Below are 24,482 nucleotides of genomic sequence, written 5' to 3'. Positions count from 1 at the left end.
ACACGTTTGTCAGCTAAGTCACAAAAAAAAAACAAACAAACATAAAATGCTTCTAAGCGACTGGCAGGAAAAATACAAATAGTTACATTTGGTGGTGGCCATCTGCAGGTCCAGGATGTGATTTTTCAGGATTTGAACACGTTTTGAACTTGGAGTCCATTCATTAATAAAGATGTGGTTATGGCTGTTCTGCAGGTGTTGTGTTCCAGATCGCATCAACCTGGGGGGAGGGGTGCAAGAGGAGACGACTGGAGGGTAGGAAATGGCCAAGGAAGGGAGGAAAGGAACGGAGGATAAGTAAGCAAGATGTCAGGATAGGAGGGAGACATGGGAGGAGGAGGGGGCACCAGATAGGGCTGGGCATGGCTGAGATTTGATCAATGTCATTATCTTAATGATTCCCTCTTATCAATTCCAAAAATGGAGCAAGCTTTTCAGGGTGTGTTGGAAAGAGCGCTATAGAAGCCCAATTCCAACTCACAATTCCACACGTCACATTTCTATGATTATCAACAAGAACTCAAGTTCATCATCCAGTGTGCACTGATGATAACAAAATGATTTGGACATACTTGCACTTTGAGAACGTCACACGCATACAAACACAAACACCCACATTTACAGTACAATTATGGGAAAACAGAATGATTATGTCTCCTGCTGAATGCTTGGCCAATTTAAAAAGGGCTTTGTTCTCTGCACAAGTCTGCTTGGGAGTCCCTGCTGGGAAAATAGTTGCTATTACTAAGAGGGTAGTCTGAGGACAATATAAGGTGTTATCCTGTTTAGATTATAGCAACTGACTTCAACCCTGAAAGTACAACAGAGTCTGGTTTAATTCAAAATGTCACTGCAAAAGTCCTTGCTAATTCTGACAAAAGATATTGCATTAACACCAATTTTACCTTCATTGCACTGGCTGCCTTAAAACCCATATGGGCTAGCTCCTCATTACAGTGACAAACTTTTAATCCCACATCAGCCTAAGTGCAGCCTAAGATCCTCCGGAGGATCTCAGATGTACACTTGCCGAAGCCGAGTCACAAAAACCCAAGCCAGGGAATTGATGGGGGGAATTGTTAAGTGAGATGTTGTGCAATGTTGGAACCGGTTCTCCGGATTCCTGTTCCGTTGATACCTAACCCTAGGCAGGACAAAATGAAGTTGGGAAGGATGGGAGAAAGGAAACACAGGAAGACATAAGGGGAGACGGGAAAACAAGGCCAGGAGAAGGGGAGGAAGTGAGAAAATGAGGAGCAGGTATAGCAGTAGGTAAGGAGGACAGAGGAGCGGAGGGAGGAGAACCAATCAGAGGTTCTGCTGGAGGAAGTGCAGCAGTGTAATCTCATAATGCTCTCCGGACTCTGGGCATCGGATGCTGTGTCGCTCATTTGGATAAATCTGAAAAAACAACATATGCATAAACATAATGGATTTTTTTTTTTTTTTTGGGGTCAGACAACATAATGTAAGCTGGGCACTATGACCATCAACTACACTGCACGTCATCTATATCAGGACAATATTTTTCACCCTAAATTGTCACAGGATGAATAAAATATCATTTGTGCATTGACTGAATAGCAGTGTTTTCTGGATTTTCGATGTGTGATTCATAACTTTTTGGATAGTGGGAAATTATCTAATGATTTTTCCATACTCCTCCAGTCTTTCCACATATGTACTAGACGGGCACACTGGGGAAAAAAAAAAAAAAAAAAAAAAAAAAAACATTGGGGAAGACGCACCCTGGAAAAAATTATATGTTCACCAGTGCTGCATTTTTTTTTTTTTTTTTTTTTTTTTTTTTTTGAAGGACTGGCAATTATTCCAGGTTTTAAGATTTTTGCTCTGCAATATCTTCAATCATATTTTGGGTATTTAACTACTGATTATCCACATTTATATAGTACAGTGAGCCAGGAGTGGGTCAGTTCTGGCATCAAACGTGGGACCTTCTGGTTACTAACCACCTGGACACTGACACTACCATCTTCCTTTGGTTTATGAATTTCCATTAAACCTTGATTTGTCTGATTACAGTAAACAAATGTGTATCACCTGCTAGCCCACAACTTTAGCAGTCCATACAAATCAGTGTGTGAATAAATCCACTCTCCTCCTACCTGCAGCTGGTATGGCTTTCCTGCCCGGATAAGCTGAGATACCAGGAAGTTGGTGTGGAAGAAGTGTACATTCTCATCAAGAAATCCATGGAGGATAAGCAATCTGTTGGGCCTGAATGGAGCAGAAAAAATATTAAATTAATTTATTCATATCCACACCTGGAAAGCAGATCCAGACTCCAACAAACTTCTGTCCTACTTTGTGAAATCACCTGTGTAGGAACCTGGTTTAGATGCTAGAGAAAAGAAGTGGATAATATGGGGGACATGACTGTGGTCAGAGATGACTGGTGTATGTGTCTTACTCGCTGGGCAGCTTGTCAACTTGCAGGGCAACAGAGCTGGACTCATAGGCCTGCTGATTGTTGTCAGGCATGTCCATGTAGCGCTCTGTGTAGCCTGTGTCATACGCCATCCACAGCGTCACTGGAGCTCCTGCTATGGCAACCTGGAAACAAACGGGAAGACAAGTAGCACAATAACCAACCACGCTGTGAGGGTTTTCCTAGAGCTTTCCTGGCCACTCTGCATAATGACAGCTCCAAATGGAAGCAAGAGGACACAAAAGTTTAATTTTGCAGACTTCAACACCCAAAAAACCTGTCAGAAGGCAGCTCGCACGGCACACTCAAATCAACCAATCTGCAATGCTTCTTACCAAAGGGTGCCAAAGAGACGAAAGAGGGAGAAGATCTAATGTCAGTGATTCAGAGCACTAGCCTGGTGCTGTTTTTCTAAACAACTGGAATTTTGTTCTACCATTCTGGTTCATCATATAATGTCCAGAGATTTACCCTGGACAGGAAATTAGAATTTAATGTGACCAACAGGTGCCAGACATCCTGTCGTCATTCATCTCAGAGTCATTAGCATTACCGAGACATCAGGATCACAAAAACGATCATCTATGAGAGAAATTAATGTTGATGGTAATGTTAAACCAGTTGGTAAAACCAGTTTGTATGTAGTGAGCAGAACTACATTCAGCAGTTAATGCTGGTGGCACTTAAAAAAAAGGGAAAAAAAAAAAAAAAAGGGAAAGTCAAAACCCTTTTATTCTATTTAACAAAATCTTAGACCCATCAAGTTAAGGATGCAGAGTTAACATATTACATCTGCACAAAATCTCTATCTACAACTTAAATTATGAAATCTTTACTTTTTCTATACCTGTATGTCTTCCATGTTTTGTTTTCCCAATCAAGGTTTCATTGCATCATTTTCATTTATTGCTTTCATTATCTGGGCACTGTGCAGACCTGAAGGCTGTAACCGTGATTACGGGCTATAAAAATAAACCTGACTTGACTGCACTGGATGGGAACCTTGGAAAAACAGGAGAAACAGCCAGAACTCACAAACAAAATCACTGAGGTGTGGTTTTATACACACAGATACTTAACAAAAAGCTATCTACAAGCTAGGGTAGTTAGAGACTTGCTCCAACCAAGTTTTAAAAAGAGGAATTTGGTGCTCGACAGTAATAAGATACTTAATTCAAATAGCACCCTGTTTAAAATGGAGTTCACAGAGTGCTTTACAATTAAGAAACAGCAGAAAAATAATAAAACAAGAAAATACAACATAGGTAAGACGTAAAACAGCAAGAAACTGACTTGGCAACCCTCATCTCCTCGGGTAGGTCAGTCGAGGACAATATCTAAAAACAGCTGCGACCATGTAACTTTTGAGACCAAAAGTTTCATAGTGGAGTCCAAAACCAGATACCAACTAATTTCTGGGACAAATGCCACACAGACTATTGCTCGCTGGATAAACAATATTGAAATTTGAATGGATTGAGGTTAACATGCAGGCCATTACCAAGTGTCACAAGTGTTGTATAAGGTGGGGCTTCCAGTGTAAATGAACCCATTTCTCAGGTGAAAATTATTGTGATTAGAAAAAGCAGAGCTGTTGCCACTCAGGAACCATTTTTCAGTCACAAATAAAGTGTATGATATAAATCTCTCCCTTGGATTCCAGTAATACACACCTGAGGGTATGGGAATCAAACGTCTTTCTGTCTTGGACATATGAGCAAGAGTTTAGCTGCTCACTTCGTACAAGTCAGTCTGGGCAAGCTAAAATCACACACACTGAACCTCTGTGGCGCTGACCTTGAAGACGCTGGGCTTGTGGATGAGGCCCATGAGGGAGAGGAAGCCTCCGTACGACCAACCGTGGATGGCGACACGACTCAGGTCCACAAACTTGTACTTGTCAGCCACGTAGTGTAAGCCCTCCACCTGGTCTTCAATCTCCACCTCACCCTGGGTGGAAAAGCAGAGAGGACACTCACCAACCTTCTTTGTATACTGTTTCATTTCTGGCACTGAGCCTTTGCACTGAAAGTCAAGTCCTGATGTCTAGTCTACACCTTTTCTGCTACACACTTTATTTCTTGATCTGTATGTAGTGTATATTTGGTGCTGATGTGCCAGCACTGCACTAATCCTGACCACATTCATCAATTACCCAAAATGCAAGCATATATGATGAAATTACCAGTACATGACTGCCCAAAAAAGTACAAGAAAAATTACAGAAAATTACTAGAAATTAAGCAAAAAAATTGATAATCACAAGAAAACCATATTTAAAATTATTATAATTACATATTTAAAATTACAACAACAACAAAAAACAAAGACCAGAAAACAACTACAGGAAAACTACTCAATTATCTGTCTGTTATATGTCTGTCTGGCCGTTTATCTCTTTCAGTTTTTGTGAGAGAGTAAGATGTATTTTGGTGAAAGGCATCAAGTGACAGATACCATTTTGTTTTTCACAGCTCCCTCAAACTTGAGTCCCCGCTGACAAGATCCCCTCCCATCGATAACCAGCACGGCGTAGCCCAGAGAAGATAGCGTGCTCAATCGCAGATACTTCACTCCTTTATATGAATTATTCACCAGCTGGACCTGGAAGAAAAACAAGAACTTATATCAATGTCATTTTTAAAACAAAGTATAGGCTCATTTTAACGGGAAAAAAGATATTTGCTCACCATCAAAATGGGAATTGTAGACATTCATATATGATGAGATTCATTTCTAATCTGGAATGACTGAGGTAAAAAGCCTGGCTCTGACATCTGTTACTCTCGCGTGACCAAGGTCAAAGCCTCAGGTCCTGTAACAGCCGAGTGGCCTACTTACACAGAGCTTTTTCACAGCAGCCACTTTGACATGAAATAACAGTTACACACCGGTGTTAATAATGACTTTAATTAAAGCTCTGGTCCACTGAGGTCTAACAGAGCCTTTCCAGTGAGCCACAACCTTAAAGTCATTAGTAACATCTGTGTTTACCTGTTATTTATGTAAAAAAACACATGCTGTGAAAAAGGTCTATTTCCATTAGCAGAGCATTCAAGAGCTACCTGCTCACTCACTGCTGAGTTAGTTGGCATCAGAGCACCAGCAACATGTTTGAATTTACATAAATGTATAATAAAATTCCATTATTTGTGCTACTATCTGCTTTACAACTACAGTAGTACACTTTCTACACTTTAAGTGTGAGTTCTTCTGAGATGCATTCAGTTGACAAAAATACATGGAGCCATCTTTTTGCTCTATAGTTTTGTTAGGCAACTGGACATGACATTGATCTGGCAAACCTGTGGGCCTCCGTACACAAAGAGGACAGTGGGGTGCTTCTGGCCAGGGAGCAAGTGCTGTGGTTTGTACAACATGCCATACAGCTGGAAGCCAGACTTCCCTGTGAAGTTAAAGATCTCTGGAGGAGTGTAGTTCAGTGGGCACCCTGGGAACAAAGAAGATCATCAGCATGCAACTTAGTGGCCAGCTTCAAGACACTACATTCATTTTGAGATTCTGAATAAGTGACAGCTGAATAACTAAAACCTACAGCAAGCAAAATTTAAGATTTTCATATTAAATAAAGCACAACTGATCAATAATTATTGGCAACTGCAATTTGATTTTTCAACTTCCTTTTTAATGGCAAAAAAATTTAAAATACAGCTCCTGAAACAAGCTGTTTTGAGCAGTGCAGAATCCCTGGACAAGTTTTCAGTGCTGAAAAATACGTTTTTTGAAAAAAAAAAAACGTGTATAGGTTTTACAGTTCTTTATAGTCCTTTAATGGAGCAAAAGAACTGCATATTATATTTTACCAATATTATGATTTCCTAGCAAACAGCTGCAAGAAAACATCTCATGCGTCATCAACAAACTGTTGTAGAAATTAAGTATTATTTAGTACCAGGGGACTCCATCATGCTAGCCCAGAACTCAGGCTCTTTGTGCAGGGCGTCACTGTCTGAGCCTCTCAGTTTGTAGAGGTGAACGCAGGGTGGCATGCTCACACTGCTGTAATGGCTGACAAAAATGTCAAAGTTCTGAGCAGAGGAAGAGACAAGAGAGGGGAAGGTCAAACACAGCCAAACACAGTCAAACACAATCCCCCACACAGTTTAAAAAGTTTATAAAAGTTAAATTCCTCAATATTGCAAGAATAGTTTAAAAACAAAAGAAAGTATGATATTTCATACTTTCTTTGGGGTCCATCCACTCAAGAGTTGTGAGACACTGCAGGACAGTGCTTGGATTTTCATAATGCCACATAAGCACTAATGCAGGTGTACGGTATAAGCAGCCTGCAGTGTGAAGAAGTCATCCATAATGTTGCGCCCAGGCTTCCAAACAGCCAGATCCTCTTTTCCTGACCTACATACTGCTGGCCTGCACACATTCAGGTAGACTCAACAGAAACACAAGTAGACTCAACTGAAACACTGGAAATGGAGATTTCCACCTCCAGTGTTTCAGCCACCATTCAAAAACACTGACCCTTACTCTGAAAAATGTTTGTTGTCATTAAGGTAAAGCACATTATGCTTTACAGCTTGTGATACTGATCTGATGTTTTTGAATTATTGTAATTTGCTTTCAAAACAAATCAAAACAATATAACATTATAACAGGGCTGCAAAAAATGCCTCCTAAAAATGTTGCATCTGCAGACTGCCAGACAAATGATATTGTAGCCTCTGGCCCAGCCCACAATCTGTCAGAATAGAGCACTTCATCGACAACCAAACCACTGCCAATGTGTGTGTGATACCTGGCTGACGCAGCAGCTGTGGGAGAAGCCGGGCTTGGTGAGCCGAATGATTTCAGCTGGTGAGTCGTAGCTCACCACATACAGGTGATGCTCCAAAGGAGAGTCCTTGGTGCCCTGGAAGTAAACCAGCTTGGCCTTCTCATCCACCCAGATCTGAGGAGAGGACGAACGCTGCACAAAACACCGAAGACAAAGAAATGCTGTTGGTATACTTTGTTGAAAGCAACAACAAACAATGAAGGGGAAAAAAACAAGGTTATGTTTTAAAGTTTCTTTTTTATCTGCCTTTTGTCCCGCTGTCCATTCTTCACTCTAAAAAACTAAGAGGTCCTTTTTAATTCATTTCCTGATTTTTCAATATGTCATTTTGTATTTTTTTAGTTGCTGCCAAATGTTTTATTAATGTATCTTTTACTGATTGTATATTATGTTAGCATAGCTGGACTGAACCCCCTAACCTTGACAGTGTTTGTGCCTTGCTCAGCCCATGTACAACTAAAATGTAATCTAAAAAGCCCTGAGCTGGTGTGTGATTAAAGAATATGTTAAATGTAGCTGTGGAACGGTGACATGTTTAAATGCCAGCTGACCTGCAGAGGGCAGGACTTTACCTTTGCTCCATGATTGGCCAGCACCTCCCACTCCCCACTGGTCAATGTCAGCTCCTCTTTAATGGGACACTTGAAATCGTCTGGTGAGAGAGGAGGGATGTTGTCATTTAAGTGGATCAATGGATGGCTTTTTTTTTAAAAATATCTTCTCTAGTCTAGGGAATGCTATATAACTGTGCCACTGTCACAGGGTTCCATACTTTTACATACTTGGGAACCAGTTTTCTACTGTTCCACTGTTGGTGTGGAAGACTGCTTCTTCTGCTGTGGTACTTCAACAATGACTTCATTTCTTTCTATATGGAGGTCGGAGGTCTAGAGTGTCTTGCTCAAGACCACTTCAGCAGGGCAGATGCTTACCAACACAGTGGCCTGAATCTAAGTCCTGCTGTTAAGGACAATCTACATACTTATGATACGGTTTGTCTAACAGTAGGGGTGTAATGATTCATTAATTGTTTTGATGAATTAATTTTAAATTGTGCCAATTGCACTGATGTCTGATGCTGGCCTAAATCTTTTTATTCTCCATTCTTAGAAAAACACAACAAAGTCACACAGTGTAATTAGTAAGAGCTGCAAGTTGCTACATAGACCTCATTTCCTGTCGCTCTGTGAAGCTGACCAGGTGGCATCACAACTAACTGATGGACAAGGTGCTCAACAAATAACTGTTACCATTACTGCCCATTTTATTTATAATGACTGGACCATGTAAACTGTTGTTCTACAAAAAAAATTGGCCAAATGTGAATTATGAATGAAATCAATTCTCTCCCAGTTTGTGCAATCTAAAGTGTAAAGTTTAGTTAATGAGGATCAGTAAAGCATGTTAGGGACACAATTAAACAAAAACAGCAACATGAGACATTTAATAGGGCTTTTCAGGCCATGAGATGGCATCTCTTAACATGGCATTGTTACAGTCAGATACTTTTAAGTCATCCTGAAATGACAGTAACTGGTCATGGGAAGACTTATGAATGCAGAGTCTAGGTATACCACCATTGTAGTTTGTATTACCATAACTAGTACTGACTGTTTCACATGACGACAGGCACACACTTAGCCTAACAGCAGAAAAACCTTAAACACAAACACTGCTGGATAACAGTGAAGTCAAACATGCCACATGATTCATTTTTAAAATATTGCTTAACACTATAACTATAGAATTTGGAAAAAGACATTATTGCCAAGAGAAATGAACCAGTGCGTAGTGTCTACTGTTACCTTCAGAGTGTGTGTAGCCTTTGGCCCAGTTATAGCTGCCATGCTGTAGCACTGAGGTGATCTTATAAAGGTGGCAGAAACCAGTTTTGGACTCATTCACAGTTATGAAGGTGATCTCCTCATCATTGGTTTGAATGAATGGATAGAAGATGTCATGGACCTGGAGAACATGGAAACATGTCACTGACTTAAACGTGCACTAGGCAAGATTTTTATGGAAAACTCGGCCTAAATCCATTAGAGATGAGTGTCCACAGTGTAACAGACACATGCCACAGTTCACCCGCAGCTCCCACTCTTTCACCAGCCATATATACACAACTTTCAGAGGTGAACCGCACATACAAGCGGCTAACACAGAAAATCAGCCACAGTCAGTCAGTCTACCTACAATTAGATGTCCATTTCTCCCCCTGCACAACAACAATTCTCAGAAAGACAGGTGATTCCTGATTAATTGAGCTATTCACGGATTCAAACACAGTATCAAGCCTGTAGTAGTTTTGTTGTAATCTGAGATACACTATATTACCAAAAGTATTCGCTCACCCATTCAAATGATCAGAATCAGGTGTCCTAATCACTTGGCCTGGCCACAGGTGTATAAAATCAAGCACTCAGGCATGCAGACTGTGAAACAAGACATTTGTGAAAGAATGGGCCGCTCTCAGGAGCTCAGTGAATTCCAGCGTGGAACTGACATAGGATGCCACCTGTGCAACAAATCCAGTCGTGAAATTTCCTCGCTCCTAAATATTCCACAGTCAACTGTCAGCTCTATTATAACAAAATGGAAGCGTTTGGGAACAACAGCAACTCAGCCACGAAGTGGTAGGCCACGTAAAGTGACGGAGAGGGGTCAGCGGATGCTGAAGCGCATAGTGCAAAGAGGTCGCCGACTTTCTGCACAGTCAATTGCTACAGAGCTACAAACTTCATGTGACCTTCAGATTAGCCCAAGTACAGTACGCAGAGAGCTTCATGGAATGGGTTTCCATGGCCGAGCAGCTGCAGCCAAGCCACACATCACCAAGTGCAATGCAAAGCGTCGGATGCAATGGTGTAAAGCACGCCGCCACTGGCCTCTAGAGCAGTGGAGACGCGTTCTCTGGAGTGATGAATCACGCTTTTCCATCTGGCAATCTGATGGACGAGTCTGGGTTTGGAGGTTGCCAGGAGAACGGTACATTTCAGACTGCATTGTGCCGACTGTGAAATTTGGTGGAGGAGGAATTATGGTGTGGGGTTGTTTTTCAGGAGCTGGGCTTGGCCCCTTAGTTCCAGTGAAAGGAACTTTGAATGCTTCAGGATACCAAAACATTTTGGACAATTCCATGCTCCCAACCTTGTGGGAACAGTTTGGAGCGGGCCCCTTCCTCTTCCAACATGACTGTGCACCAGTGCACAAAGCAAGGTCCATAAAGACATGGATGACAGAGTCTGGTGTGGATGAACTTGACTGGCCTGCACAGAGTCCTGACCTGAACCCGATAGAACACCTTTGGGATGAATTAGAGCGGAGACTGAGAGCCAGGCCTTCTCGACCAACATCAGTGTGTGACCTCACCAATGCACTTTTGGAAGAATGGTCAAAAATTCCTATAAACACTCTCCTCAACCTTGTGGACAGTCTTCCCAGAAGAGTTGAAGCTGTAATAGCTGCAAAAGGTGGACCGACATCATATTGAACTCTATGGGTTAGGAATGGGATGGCACCTCAGTTCATAGTATGAGTAAAGGCAGGTGAGCGAATACTTTTGGTAATATAGTGTATACACCTTTTGCACAAATGTATATACAAAAAAATAAATAAAATAAAAAATAAGGTAACATATTGATTGCAGTGGTGTTTATAAGACACTAGAAGGCATCGTATCTGCAAAATAACCACACCGAGTACTACACATGATCGTTGTTGTAACCAAAGCATGATAAAACTTGCTAAAATGTTGACAGAATATGGGGCAACAATGTAACTGACAACAAATTACATGTACTGTAATTTTCCGCTTATGTAATGATTATATTGCTTATTTATACTCTTAATGGGCTTGTAATTACACTTGGAGAGACTTTACACTTGGGGCTTGTGGTGCTTGTGGTGAGCCCCAGGCACATCCTACACATATGTACTGGTCCTGTCCACAACTGCAATGATTCTGGTTCTCTGTATTTCATACACTGTCCACTGTTTTAAGGATAACTTTACAACCATGCCTGCTGCTAGCTATATTTGCCTTTACAACAATCCTAGCTAGAAGACGGTTATTACAATCATGGAAATCTCCGAAGCTGCTCTCCTTTTCAGTCTGGCTGAACGATGTAATGTCCTTTTTAAGCTTTGAAAAATAAAATTCTCTCTCAGGGGATCCACTAACAGTTTTTATAAATTATGGAGACCACTTATTGTTTATTTTAACAACCTGTCAGCTCCTCATATAGATAAGGATCTCATCTTTGCTTTCTGGCCTGTTAGTGGCCTGTATTTGTTCTCTGCCGTCACTTACTTTTAAGTATACTGATGCCTTTGTCAACGATCAGTTTAGCATGTTTACTGTAACACTGTTTACCTGACAAGTTCCTTGCTTTTGTTTTGTTTGTTTTTGTTTTGTTTTTGTTTGGTTTTGTTGTGTTCTGTTTTGTTTTGCTGTGTTTTGTTTTGTCTTGCTGTTGTGTTTTGCTCTGTTTTATTGGTTTGTCTTTTTTTCTCTTTGTTACACCATGATGTTGATAATTTAAAAATTATGGTGATATTTGAGTGATTGTACTGTATTTGTTACTTGCTGACACCAATAAAAAGATAAATTTAAAAAAAAATTATTTGGACTCTTTCGTAAAGTGGATCCTCTATATTGTAGAGATACAGACGGATGAATTTTGATTGCTCAACTAATTTTTTTTCCAGAAATATATAGACAGAGCAGTGTTGGAACAGAGATCTATAAATTTAAAGCCGTTTCACACCCTGCAAGATTTTTTTGTGCAGAGACTTTGCATGCATTTCTAAGAAATGATTTCATGAGTTGTAATGGAAACTTGCAAAGCAGAGTAGAGCATGCATGTCAAGGAAAAAACTATAGAGGCACTTTGCTTCATGTGAAAACACGTTTGACAAATGAAATCTTTTGCATTCTATGATATTTTCAAATCTCATGTTCCAATGTTCCCTCACTCATGAACAAGACCCCGAGATACTTGAACTCCTTCACTTGGGGTAAGCACTCATTCCCGACCTGCAGAAGACAATCCACCAGTTTCCTGCTGAGAATCATGGCCTCAGATTTAAGGGTGCTGATCTTCATCCCAGCCGCTTCACACTCGGCCACAAACCGGTCCAGTGAGTGCTGAAGGTCACAGACCGATGATGCCATTAGGACCACATAATCTGCAAAAAGCAGTGATGCAATCCTCAGCCTGCCAAACTTCAACCCCTCTCCTCCACAGCTATGCCTCGATATCCTGTCCATGAAAATCACAAACAGGATTGGTGATAAGTCACAGCCCTGGCGGAGGCCAACAGGAAACGGGTCCGACTTACTGCCAAGGATCCGGACACAACTGTCGCTTTGGGCATACAGGGATTGGATGGCCCTGAGGAGTGCCCCCCTCACCCCATACTCCCGCAGCACCTCCCACAAAATATCCCGGGGAACCCGGTCATACGCCTTCTCCAGATCGACACAACACATGTAGGCCGGATGAGCATACTCCCAGGCCCCTTCCAGGATACCTGCGAGAGTGAAGAGCTGGTCTGTTGTTCCACGACCAGGACGGAAACCACATTATTCCTCTTCAATCTGAGGTTTGACTATCAGTCACACTTTCCCAAGCAGGCTGAGGAGTGTGATGCCTCTATAATTGGTACACACCCTCTGGTCCCCCTTTTTAAACAGGGGAACCACCATCCCAGTCCGCCACTCCTTCGGCACTGCCCCAACTTTCCACGCAATGTTGAAGAGGTGTGTCATCTACGACAGCCCCTCAACACCCAGAGCCTTCAGCATTTCTGAATGGATCTCATCAACTGTTGTTGTTGTTTAACTACCTCAGTTACTTCCTCCTTAGAGATTGACATTGATCCCCCATCATCTACTGGTCAATCTTCGTTCCCACCCTCACCTATGGTCATGAGCGACGGGTCATGCCTGAAAGAACAAGGTCGCAGATACAAGTGGCCGAAATGGGTTTTCCCAGGAGGGTGGCTGGTGTCTCCCTTAGGGATAAGGTGAGAAGTTCAGCCATCCGTGAGAGACTCGGAGTAGAGCCGCTGCTCCTTTGCGTGGAAAAGAGCCAGTTGAGGTGGTTTGGGCATCTGGTAAGGATGCCACCTCTTAAGGGAGGTATTCCTGGCACATCCAGATGGGAGGAGGTCACGGGGCAGGCCTAAGACCAGGTGGAGAGATTATATCTCCACACTGGCGTGGAAGCGCCTCGGGATCCCCCAGTCAGAGCTGGTTGATGTTGCTGGGGAAAGGAAAGTTTGGGGTCCCCTGCTGAAACTGCTTCCTCTGCAACCCGATTCCAGATAAGCGGTTGAAGATGAAGATGAAGATGACGAAGATTTTGGCAGTCTGCTGCCACTGAGACAGACATGACAGTCATACAGGCATCCAGAGTCAGGTGCTGAGAAGAGAAATGTTTGCCAAGATGAAACATCTCTGTTTCTGCTCTGCCACCACTGTCTCTTCATCACCATTGGCACCATTATCATTATTATGAGGCGCATAAAATGCTGACAGCGTGTTCCAGTAGGAGTGCCTTCTTTGTGTCAGTCTGTTTGACACACAGGCAGGAAACAGTGGTGCCGGATGGATCTTCTTTCTCTGATTGTGAAGTTGTAACACAAAAATGTACAAATTTCGCACGGGGTTCAGTGTGTAAATTGTCTCTTGTGAAATATTTGTGTACAACTATTCTGCAAATATGTACCACAATTTCACACTACGTGCACACCCTGGGCTTTGAGGTTCAATTCTGAACTGTTGTTTATATCTAATTTTTTGGAGGAGTGTTCATATCCTATATCAACACAAACTGACAGAGATCAGCAAAAGAGTGTAACACAATGACACAATGGTACCTGCGCTTCTTATACTTGATTTAAACATATTTAATTACAGTTTCTGCCTCTGAATTCTGACTAAATTGAGGACTCTCACCATTTACCAATCAAGTCGCTATTTGGCTTTCTCTCACGGTCTCAGGCAAATGATGCAAGAGTTATTTATTAGAAAGGCGTGGTGTCGGCCTCACATTGATCCATATGTCACTGGTCTCCTGGTAGATGATGAAAGGCTGGACGACATCTGTCAGGGCCTCCAGGCTCTCCTGCCTGCTGGCCTGGTCCTGCTGGACGGGGATGAAGAGGGCAGGAGGCAGCAGCACCAGCTGGAGACGCTGCTGCCGCCGGTCCAATATGGCTGCCCACACACTAACACGCAGAGACAGGAGGAGGAAATTAGACTTTACAGTTGTCTTCTCAAACTGACTAAATACATAACCTTCACCTAAATTTATAGATTTGCTATCATATATTTTGCTTGTGTCTTGATTCTGTACATTGTTATACTGCTAATATGATGCTTTATTTACTCCTTTACAAAGTACCGTGCAACAAAAATCTGAAATACACAAGGATTAGATGTGCAAAAGTGTTCACATGAAGGTACAGTCTGTTGAAGATGGCCACTGCTGTGGTAGAGTAAAAATGAAAAACAAACTGGTATTGTCATGTAAAGTTGTCATATAGGATTAATGCTGAGTGGTAAAAATGCATAAGGTGTAAAATCCTAGGTTTCACTTTTGAGTGACCTGAACTTACTATCGGCCGTCTTTTGTCCATCCAGCTCTGGAGATGTACTCTATACCAGGAAACAAACTGCTGAGGGGCACAACCAGCTCCTTGTCCTGAGTGCTGACTACCTGAATGGGAAAAAACACCAGGTTGTTTTCAGTACAGCTCCGAAACTACTAATGGCATTTTGTAGTGCTGAATGTGCACTCACTTTGCCAAGATGGTCCGTTCTGATTTCTGCTAGTTTAAGAGAAACCTCAGGATTCTTGCTGCCTAGAAATAAATGAAGATAACATTGGGCCAAAAACATGACAAGGGAAATTTCAACAATGGCAACAGGATTCAACATAGAAAACAAAGACATAGCAATGCAACATCCAGTGAGGCAAAGTCTACACTAATCCAACCTTAAAGCAGTAAGTCAGGTCCAATTTATCTAACATCTACCACTTGATGAACAAATTAATTCTAAGCACATTTCAGCACCATAAATACATTTTAATATGAGTGGTTCCACAGAGAATCTAGTTTCCAACACTGCAGTGTTACTGCACTTTAAATAAACATGCTTACTTCACCACGCTTCACATTAACAGACATAAATAGCAGTCAAACACAGAGATGAAGTGCATTACTCATATGTTACAACAGTGCAGAACTTGTCTGCATGTGTATGTGTGTGTACCTGTGCGTGGGTACCGGTAGACATCAGTCTTGCGTTCCTCCAGAGCTGGAGACGGGACATGGATGAGCTCGACCTCTGACTCATCCACCTCCTCGTACAGAATCTGCAGGGTCTTACCACCCTCTGAGTCTGAGAAACAGACGAGTAGAACCAGACACTGACTGGCAAAAACTACTGAGTATTTTCTTGTTTTTCTTCAACTTATATTAATAAGAATAAAATTGCTCTAATGCAAAATGTCACAACAATACAAGTTTTTCTTTCTTATTTGCTTGTCATTCACCTTCAGTGTAAGCTGGAGACCACCAGTAGCCTGTGAAGCGATCAAATTCTTCCTGGATGACAAAAGTGGCCACACCAGCAGATTTGGGGTCCTCCTTTAGGTTATCCAGGCCTATAATGCAAACAAATGGAGAGAAAAATGCAGTAGGAAACACAGATTATCACATGGCCTGCTAAGTGAAAACATCTCTGTCACAAAGGCACTAGTCTCACTGTGCATCACAGATATATTTCAGAAGTCCCCCAAGATCATTTAATAAAACTGCCTACATGCTATTAAGGTATGGACTGACATGCGACGGCCATAAATGTAGAGTAACTACCAGCTTATTCAAACCCACCAGTACATAAAACATAATTCAAGCACTGTCAAACAAATGTCATTTCAAGTTCACAAAATGCCCATGGTGTGGCAAAAACACCCCTGATCTAGTACACTGTTATGTGTTCTACACTTTTTCACAATTTATATCAACCTATCAAATCATCACTTGAATCCATTATATTCTCTCCATAGTCTCATCTCTGTGAGAACATGTGACATTGTCATCCTGACCTTTATGGCAGTACGTGAGCCTCCTCTCTTCACCAGTCTTAATGCTGGTGACCCAAATGTCGTTGTTGCTGATGAAGGCAATGAAGTCAGGGTCTGCTGGGCAGATCTTGGCATCCATACGGGTGCCTGAACTCTGGCTCTTAATCTCTACTGGTTTCATGGGAGAGGTCTGCAAAACAAAAAACACAGGCAGGTGGAAAAGAACTGAGGCCACCTCAGGGATTTTTGGGTTAAATTAGTTTTGCATGTCGACGTCTCATGACCTGGTAACTGTCATTGGTAGTGATCAACAACCATATCTGCCACAAGGCAGTGAAAATTGCCCTTTAACTTACAATGAAGCCACTGGATCCTCCATCGCGGCAGTAAAAAAGGCTGCTGTTAGCTTGGAAGAGAAAAAGGCCACTGGGGCCGTGGTGGTCATAGGCGGTGATGCCGTACACTCCCAGGCGCTTCCTCTCTCGCAGCAGCTCCTCCTCCCGGGAGAAGCCCCTGTGCTGAGGGCTGGCCTGGGGTAAAGGGTGACAGGAGGACACACATTATGACAATGCTGACTAAGATCAGTTTGTTCAGGGTATGGGAAGCAAAAAAATGGCAAACAGAACATTATGACGCCAAGTTAAGGAGACAATCCTTCCACAAACATCTAAGTATCTCTGCCAAGAAGTACTGCAAGTAAATGCTGCACCTGGCAACTTTTCGTGTTGGTGGCTCCAAATGGCAAATTGTTTGAACTTCAAATCCTTCAAGGTGGCATTAGTAAACCACACACAGCACACTCATGTTTACCAGCTTGGCCGGTCTGTGATGCTTTATAACAAAAGGAGCCAAACAAATGAGAGAGGAAATAGATCTAATATTAGTGAGGCCTGTGTTTTCTGGACGGAGCATTGTTCACTACTACTTGGTAGATAGATTAGTTTGGACCTTATTTGTTTCAATTTGTCACTTCCTGTGGGTGGAAAAATGTCCATACCCCATAACAAAATTTTACATGGTAAAACTAAATAGAATCTCAATAGAATCTACAGAGATTCAATTAGTATGGATGGGACAGAGTTCTCTGTTGCAGCCCCACTTTGGGCTGATAAGAAGCATGAATTTTTTGTAAATGTTGCAGAGTGAAGCTTGAGTACTCACAGCATGATATGAGATTAACTAGCATTTGGCAGTGTGCACCAGCTTAATGCTACTACAGCACAACACCAGAAATATCACCACCGAGGAGGAAGACAACAGCATGAGGGCAAACTGAACAACTTTCAGTGGACCAATTTATGTTTTGTACACATCTGTTCTGCCAAGAGCTAAAGACAGGCAGTGTTTTGTGTGAGTGACTGTGTTCACAGAAGAAAAAAAGAAAAATCCATTCACATTCCATTGGAGGAAAAACATGAAGATCATCATTCCGTTTCCCTAAAATATTAGAGGACCCAGTGTGCAAGTGTTAACATTTTGTGAGCCAAGAATTTATGTCACCTTATAACCTTTAAAGCTCTATCACTGGTTTTTAAGACTGAGCTTTTCTTCCCTAATGGAGGATATGTCATGTTGAAACAACACATCTAGTGTTTCTGTTTGCATGTCAGAGAGAGGAGGCAGAGGACAGACTGGGCTCCTCACCTGAAAGCGATCTAGCATCGGTTTCCACGATAACACCAGCAGGGCATCTCTGCGGATCTTTTTGGGAATATCAGAATAGAGTAATGCGTTTTCCCTGCTGCCATAAGGCATTCCTGCAACGACAAACTGGCTTGTCAGTGGGCAAACAAGTGATTCTATGATGAACTTACTCTTTTTGGCCAAACCACTCTCCATCCACCAGTCCTGTACTTCTACAACAGTTCATTATTTCCAATATTTACCAAAAAGACTTTCAACTCCTATTCAAAACATTGCATATCTTGTGGTTGCATTGCATTCTGGTCTACTTCCTGTAAGGGTGGAGAAACCAGTCTCTGTGCCTTTTCCATGACAGATTTCTCCCTGTATGATTGTTGAACATCAGTGCAAACGGCAGCTCTAGAAAGAAGCTCACGCTCTTTGATTATGAGGGACTGAAACATTTTCTGTGATAAAACTTCTGTAAAAGACAAATTTAACCAATGTTTAGGTATTTTTGATCCTGCCTGAAAATAATCAAATCCAATCCACACTTTTGCAGACCTGCGTGAGAACCCAGTTGTTGGTTGACCCCCAGCTCACCAAGGTAATAGAGGCGGTGAGAGTGCGAGCTGGCCTCGTCTAGCTTCTGGACAAAGTGGAAGTCGTGTGGCGCCTTGTTAATGGTTGTGGCTGTGTTCTTGCGGCTGCTGTGGACAACCTTTCGCAGGCCATCCCACGTATGCTTCTCCACAAAGAACTGACGGGGATCCACATCGTCCATCTCCACCACCTCCGTGCTGTCCGAGAGTTCGTCTACCGATGTCATGTCTGCCACCGCTGCCATACAACTGTGCACAGATATGCAGAGTGGTGAACCCAGAAAAACATACAGCAAGATCAGAGTGGGGAACTCACACCTACCAGTACTCACACCTGCCATCACTGAGGATGGTGAATACATCTACATCACCATTCATTTTGGTGGGGAACTGATCATCATATGGAAGTCTTCTTCTAGTGGAAAAATCTATTTGGCTGGTAAAGCAGTGAAAACAGAACACCCAGCCCAGTATTATCCAAATTTATATATGTATATTTCCCTTTAGTCGTTTTTTCCTATTTCTGACCTCTATAGCTTCCAGTCATTTCATTTCATTTCTTTATTCTGCTCTGAACCATACTTCATGGAGCTCAAACACAAGACAGGGACAATGCCACAATGATAAACAACCAAAATAAATTACAATATAGACCAAATCAAGAGACAAAACATTATTCAAAAAGGCATCTAGTGTATAATCCATCCTTGGTTTATCTGTTTGCAATAATAATATAAGTTCATAAATAGATGGAGTAAGTCTTGTGACATTTGACCACAGAACAAGGATACTCCAAAGAAAACACACCAATTCCAAAATTACTGTTTTTAGTTATTCATTTTCAACACAGACTTTTTATATGCAACTTATAAACTGCTTTCTTTTGTATGCTAATCAGACGACAGAGACAATTCTGGTAGTCATTCAGAACATTTGCCAGCCAACACACAAAACTAATCTTCCTGGGCAGCAGTCACCTTGGAAAAACCTAACTTTGCCTGAAATCTTTTAGAATGAAACAAAATGAAACCATATAGGCTTATGTGACTGAAAAATGTGCCTGCTGCATACCGTTCCAGACGGTCTTCTGTCTTGTTTTCAAGCTTCAGCCTCTTTACTCTGTGCATTAACCATTCAGCAACCCTGGACCAGACTTTGCAACCTGTAGTACATCAAGGAAAGAGATAACAACTTAATAAATTAGCATAAAAGGTTGCTATGGGTGACAAGTTAGACCAAACACAACAGAAATTCCAGACAGTTTCCAAAGGAGAAACAAGTTCAAACACGACAGCATCTGATGTGCCTGACAAGCCAGTTCAGCTTGGGATGAAACCTCACATAAAACTCAATAAAGCTCACTGAAATGCAGATCATGTTCAAGTAAGCTTGCTTGCTATTAGCAGATAAAGTGTCAGCTCCTGCTACCGAGGTGACGGCCATCTTCAGGACAGTCATCCCTGGTCTGCTTCATTGAGACGCTGCTGCTCTGCAGGATCCTAATATGGAGCCTGACAGCATGCGACTCAGCTATAAGACTCTTGAGGTTCAACGCCACTGTCACAAGAGTGGCAAATGTTACGCTGTTACTCTACATTTTACAAGCTGTGATGGGAGAGCCTTCGTACTGCTGGGGCCTAAACGAGGTCACAAGGATGGGCAATCATGTGCCATAGAGAGTGTGCAGCCTCATCCTGCAACCGGATTCATTGGAAAAACAATTTTTTTACTTGGAAATTTCCCATGAACCTCATTCAAACATGGACCTTTATTCCCCATATGTGGTTAGCCAGACTAATTATCATAGGTATGATTTATCTAAATAAAGTTTGTTAAATTAGCTGGCGAAGCTGCAGGGCAACCATGTTTGTTACTCATTTGTCTTCACGGTCCAATTTCCCTACAAAACAGAAAGTGAATGTGATACTAGTTTGCAGACCACGTGGAAGTCCTGAAAGTCGGACTTTCCCAGAAACACAAAAACACACCATCTAAACCAGAGACCATCAGCTAATGAGTGAAATAAGATTCTGTATTATTTGGCTGTAGTAAAAACCTGCAGACTCCTGAGCCTCCACGGCACGTGGTGTCCCAACAACGCTTAGGGCTAACCTCCCAAATCCTCAGTAAAACAGCATACAGTTTATTAACAGCTGAACAACAGATATACTGGATTTCATTTGAGGGTTACAATTTACTGATAGCTGACAATCTAGTTCTAAAGAATCAGAGTACAATTATTCAAAACAGGCTGCACCAAAGGCAATGCTTTCTGATACAGAATACATGGAATGACTTGCTTTGGGGTGTCCTAAGGATGACATGATGACGCAGAAAGCAAAAAGGCCTCAGTATCACTCCAATATCTGGCAGCACAGTTCCCACCCACACAGCATCACATTGAGACAAATTTAAAGATGTATTTTCCATCTTGAATAACAAGTTAATGCAGGCTGTTTCTCAATATAACAGCTGATCAGCATGCTTCTGCAATGCAAGACAACTGGACAGCTTTCAGTCAGTGTAAACCTCTGTCAAATGCTGCTTACCACTCTACCACATAATTACATAATGAGGACTGAGGGGTCAGCTGGAGAACTTGCTAGGTAAGGTTAAAGGTGAACTGGCATGTTTGGTTTGGATTTTGTCTCCATCTTCCAAAGGAAAGAGCAGCAAGACATTGGGTATTTAGCCCAGCAATTGTAAAAGCTTTCATGAGCTGCATGGAAGTTGGATCACTGTTGTTAACAGTGAGGCATATTGACCAGGAAAAGTCATTCATTTTATAATGAAATGCTTTGCTTCAAGTCAGCAAGTTTGCTTCAAGTTAGCCTAAAATCACGTACCAACAGCGGGTTACATTGCGTGTCAGCTGTCCCTGTGTGGTTCAAGCTGCTGTGGTGTTTGGTTTCTGTTTATATTTACAACCTGAGGACTCCTGGCCCTCGGTGTTGTCATTTGGCGCAGGATAGCCTAAATTAACTAACCTGTATGCCATTTCCTGTTGGAGACAGTAAGCTAATGTCAATATTCCTGTGATTTTGCCTAAGCAGCTGAGGTACTAACCAACGAGTCAAGTCCAGACAGCTCACTCGTCATCTGGACAGATGCTGTCTGCCCATGGACGCTGACAAATCCGTCATATATTCATTTAACGTCCGTCTAGGAGACACAGGCTAGCAGGTTAGCCGTCCAAGTTTGACAGGAACTGGCGACTAGCGAGCAAAACACGACCAGCAGCAAATTAGGTTACATCAGCAACACACTTAGTAACATTTTAGCTTAGAGTATTTGCCCATGGACTTCAAACACGTTTCCTTTCTTAGAAAAAATAACATTCGCTTTACTCAACTTGTGAAAAAACAACCACTTTCTGTAGGCTACAAAGAAACTGCTTTCTAGAAAGTAGCTACGATGAGAAAGTTGAAATGCGGAAATAGCTGTTACCCAAACAGTGTCTGACTGCAGCTGCTCTGATTGGCTCGTCAAGCACGGGAACGCCCACCTGTGTGAACAGCGCTTTTTCTGCATCTAACTTTATTTAAAGATGAAAACTAAAACATCCGCAAGCTCTTTCCCCTCCACCTATTTCTCCATCTCATCTATTTAAATATTAAAAATAGAAATATCCAATAAACCGGTGCTTGATCCATACGGAATTGTTATTATTTTTCTTAGTTTGTTAGATAGCCTATGAAAAGTTAGGTTTCACTTATTTTCCACTTATGTTATTTTACCAAAGGGATTATTGGATTAACATTTTTTTTTTTTTTTTTAGGTATGTTTAAATATAAAATACATAGAATCTATATATTTGTCTAACAAATACTGTTTGAATCAACAATAGTGCCCAGACATTTGTATTCATCCACAAATCTAGTATTGACACGTTTTATGACAGTAGGATTGGGAAGATTTTGTAACCTTCTTAAATCTATTGCCAAAGTTTTGAGTCAGAAGATGTGAACAGTCACTTAGAGATGGAAATCTCAACTTACACACAATGCTCATGTTTAGCTATATGTTTAGCTCTGTGTGATGCTGGACAGTGGTAAAGGACAAAGACCATTGCTGGACCACCATCTCCCTGTAAAGAGCCTGGACAGACAGTTTGGTTGGGCTGTGTGCTCCTGCATGTAAACTTGAACCTATATGGGGGAAAGAATCATCCTGTACAACTTAAATTCACCAGTACTAATAAAAGTTTATCCAGTTTATTTATATTGCACTTTTCAAAAGTGACCAATCAGATAATGTGATAATAGACAAGGGCCACACAACAGCAGCGGTGATGGATGCACTGATTCTTAGTGACAGCAACATCAGGAGGAAGAAACATGAGAAGTTCAAGAAGTACCAGGAACTGAAAGAGGAACTGGAGAAGATGTCTCCCCAAACTGGGACACAGGCTCTGATTCCAGGAACAGCTACTGAGATCTGTGTCCAGCAGAGTGCACTGCTGGGAATGGAGTCATTCCTATGTTCCCAGGGTCCTATGTTCCCCAGTCCTACGTATGTGCTTTCCCGGGGTGCTGTGTTCCCCAGTCCTACGTATGTGCTTTCCCGGGGTGCTGTGTTCCCCAGTCCTACGTATGTGCTTTCCCGGGGTGCTGTGTTCCCCAGTTTGACATACAGTATGTGCTCTTCCAGGGTACTATGTTCCTAGAATCCTATGTTCCCAGGTTCCTGTGTTCCCCAGCTCTACAGAGAACATGATGGGAACCTAAAAAAATATGTTCCCCAGCTCTGTATTTGGGGGTTTGGGGTAGGGTTAATGTGTGTTAACAGAATATTGAACCGGGGAACAAAGGACCCTGGGAACATAGGACCTTAGGAACGTAGGACCCTGGGAACATAGGACCTTAGGAACGTAGGACCCTGGGAACATAGGACCCTGGGAACACGGATACGCCCCCCTAAGACCAGGTAGGACACTGCACAGAACCCTCAAATTCACAGATCTGTGGCAGGTCAACACTAAGAAACTAAGGAACACAAAGGAACATATAAATTATACTGACATCAGGTTTGACCCACATATTCATTTCATAGTATGCTGTCTACATTTGAGGCCTGGGACTAGATCTTAACGTGTTTCCACCCTGACCTTTGTGTGAACCCGACCCAAATTTGAAAGAGAACTGCTTTTTCCTCAGTCATCAGTTCATTAGAGCCGAGTATGGGCAGCTGACTGACCATCAGGTTGGTGTTTCAGAAGCTTAAGGCCCAAAATGACCTCTATCAGTGTGGTAATATGGGTAAATTATCATGATGTTCCCTTCTCGAGCTGAAAGTTGCGATAAAGTTACCAATCAGCAATGGCTATTATACCAAAACATTACCTACAGCCATGTACCTTGTACATGTACTGTCTTTGTGGGTGTTCCCGTCATGTCCGCTGTACTCAGACCCAGGCTCTTTTAGACCCATCTCGCTGTTACAAGCTTCACAACAAAGTGATCCTATAACATAAATAAAAATACAATTCTATAAAGAAATACATAAAATTAATCATGCTATTAGTATATCTGTTAACTACTAATTAATTATTAATTATACAATAAAATTAATAACATGACAGAATTGTTAAAGTCTTTTTTTTTTTTTTTTTTTTTTTTTTTTTAAAGGCATATAATCATCATCATACATCAGGGCTGACACAATGCCACAATTTGACAATTGACAATTTTTATCTTAATTCTTGGTCTGAATATCAAGCCAAATTTCAATTCATATAAAAAATAATATTTTTTAATTGTTTGTTCTTAGTGTATTGCAGGCCTACTGGATGTCTATTTGTGAGACAGACTTTGTTCAGAGGACAGGCACTGTCAGTACACCAGTTACCTTCAACAAGGTTTCCACTTCAGCACTGCAGGCAAATACACACTTCA

At 41.8% G+C, this 24,482-nt stretch overlaps 1 protein-coding gene across 4 annotated transcripts; it reads right to left on the bottom strand.

Moving 5' to 3' along the window:
- Positions 1-705: 705 nt before the first annotated feature.
- Positions 706-22,064, bottom strand: LOC115358219 (dipeptidyl peptidase 9-like). Of its 4 annotated transcripts, XM_030050097.1 has the most exons (22): positions 22,036-22,064; positions 21,655-21,803; positions 19,660-19,750; positions 18,590-18,837; positions 18,008-18,120; positions 16,720-16,893; positions 16,385-16,553; positions 15,830-15,940; positions 15,547-15,675; positions 15,073-15,134; positions 14,889-14,989; positions 14,321-14,498; positions 9,068-9,227; positions 7,835-7,914; positions 7,224-7,394; positions 6,363-6,498; positions 5,755-5,900; positions 4,907-5,053; positions 4,247-4,399; positions 2,432-2,574; positions 2,127-2,238; positions 706-1,401 (listed from the first exon to the last, which is right to left on the bottom strand). In XM_030050097.1, exons 3-22 carry the CDS (start codon positions 19,713-19,715, stop codon positions 1,309-1,311), a joined length of 2,682 nt encoding a protein of 893 aa, XP_029905957.1. In that variant the 5' UTR covers positions 19,716-19,750; positions 21,655-21,803; positions 22,036-22,064; the 3' UTR covers positions 706-1,308. The 4 variants fall into 4 exon arrangements, with proteins under 4 accessions (XP_029905957.1, XP_029905958.1, XP_029905956.1 ...); XM_030050098.1 differs by lacking the exon at positions 21,655-21,803 and having other exon boundaries at positions 22,036-22,042; XM_030050096.1 differs by lacking the exon at positions 22,036-22,064 and having other exon boundaries at positions 21,655-22,023.
- Between the last annotated feature and the right edge of the window lie 2,418 nt (positions 22,065-24,482).

Source organism: Myripristis murdjan, chromosome 4 (assembly GCF_902150065.1).
Source record: "Myripristis murdjan chromosome 4, fMyrMur1.1, whole genome shotgun sequence".
In the NCBI taxonomy this organism is placed as follows: Eukaryota; Metazoa; Chordata; class Actinopteri; order Holocentriformes; family Holocentridae; genus Myripristis; species Myripristis murdjan.
The sequence above is the reverse complement of the archived record's forward strand: the minus strand, read 5'-3'. Positions and strand labels throughout refer to the sequence as shown.

Coding starts and splice junctions, on each gene's coding strand:
- LOC115358219 (XM_030050097.1), bottom strand. CDS start 19,715: ATGCACAGAGTAAAGAGGCTGAAGCTTGAAAACAAGACAGAAGACCGT. Junction 15,135..15,546: donor CTACCGGTACCCACGCACAG/GTACACACACAT, acceptor ATTTATTTCTAG/GCAGCAAGAATCCTGAGGTT. Junction 9,228..14,320: donor CCAGTGACATATGGATCAAT/GTGAGGCCGACA, acceptor CATGTTCTCCAG/GTCCATGACATCTTCTATCC.